At 43.2% G+C, this 1,439-nt stretch overlaps 1 protein-coding gene across 1 annotated transcript; it reads left to right on the forward strand.

Annotated features, from left to right (window-relative positions):
* Window positions 1-846: 846 nt before the first annotated feature.
* VAX1 (ventral anterior homeobox 1) lies at window positions 847-1,084 on the forward strand (the record flags this gene model as incomplete). Its single annotated transcript, XM_008945883.1, has 1 exon — window positions 847-1,084. A coding segment is annotated over exon 1 (238 nt), but the record flags the coding sequence as incomplete, so codon positions are not given.
* Between the last annotated feature and the right edge of the window lie 355 nt (window positions 1,085-1,439).

Consider the following 1,439-nt stretch of genomic DNA (forward strand, 5'->3'; position numbering starts at 1 on the left):
TTTTTGTGTGTGTGCGTGCTGGGGATCTGTTTGTTTGTTTAGAATTCAGGGGGCTTTTTTTTTTTTTTTTTTTCTTTTTTTGCCGCCCCCCTACAACGGCATTTTTCCAGCCCTTCCTAGCAGCTTTATTCAGATTTATTTGGTGTGCTTTGGAGAAAGCCACTATATAATCGGGAGGTCAAAGGCATACTGAAGAAAGTTAATAATGGCTGCTAATGGTGCTAACAATTCAGGGTGAATCTTGTCAAAAGTTTTTTTTTCCCCCCCCCCCCCCCTTTTTTCCTTTTTTTTTTTTTTTTTCTGGAAGTCTCAGTCTTTTGATTGTGTGTTTCCTGAAAGCAAGACCAATCATTTCAGTTTATTCACTGGCTAAACTCTACTTGATTGGGGACAAGCACACAAACCATCCATTACGATCTGATATATTATCCAAACAATTTAGTGTATTCATGAGGTAACCTAAATGTGGAGGCTGCAAAATTACCCGTAATCAATTGAAACAGCGAGTGCGCGTCCCTCTGTGTGTCTAACAACTACATGTCTCTGTAATAAGGCAGACATTAAATCATTTTAGAGTTGTACTGTTGAGTACCTGATCACTGGGCGCTCTGGGAAGCTGGACAGTCACATTAGGACGCTGGGACTGAGGAAGCCGCTGCTTTTCCAGTGGGATAAAACCCGACCTTCCTTACTCAAGGTGCTTTACAGATCCCCACCGATCTGACCCTAAGCCGTGCAATATCCAGCATAGACTTCGTCTTCTTCTTCTTCTTCTACTCTTCTTTTTTTTTTGGTGGTCTTGTTTTTTTTTTTTTTTGTTTTTTTGTTTTGTTTTTATTGCACTACATGTTTGGGAAACAAGACAAAATGGACGTTAGATGCAGTTCAGAGACTGAAGCTAACCGGGTCTCGAAGAACGGACATAAAGAGGGCAAGGAAAGCAAAGGGTCTGAAGGAAATATTTCTACTTCTTTTTTGAAGGATCAGCAAGGGACTTTTTCTGCCTCTGCAGCTACGGAAGATTGTAATAAAAGTAAATCTAGTTCGGCCGATCCGGACTATTGCAGGAGGATCCTAGTTAGAGGTATGAGTTTGAGGTATTTCGCGTCTCGAAGAACGGACATAAAGAGGGCAAGGAAAGCAAAGGGTCTGAAGGAAATATTTCTACTTCTTTTTTGAAGGATCAGCAAGGGACTTTTTCTGCCTCTGCAGCTACGGAAGATTGTAATAAAAGTAAATCTAGTTCGGCCGATCCGGACTATTGCAGGAGGATCCTAGTTAGAGGTATGAGTTTGAGGTATTTCGCGGGGGGACCTGCTCGGCTTTATTCCGGGGAATTTCCGCCAGCGGCTCGGGGGAAAGTTAAGCCGCGCTGGTTCCTGCCCTGCTTCGCCCTGCACCGGCCCAGCCCCGCTCTCTTTCTGCCTTTTTTTCCTTTA

This window comes from Merops nubicus, unplaced genomic scaffold (assembly GCF_000691845.1).
Source record: "Merops nubicus isolate BGI_N331 unplaced genomic scaffold, ASM69184v1 scaffold16538, whole genome shotgun sequence".
Lineage (NCBI taxonomy): Eukaryota > Metazoa > Chordata > Aves > Coraciiformes > Meropidae > Merops > Merops nubicus.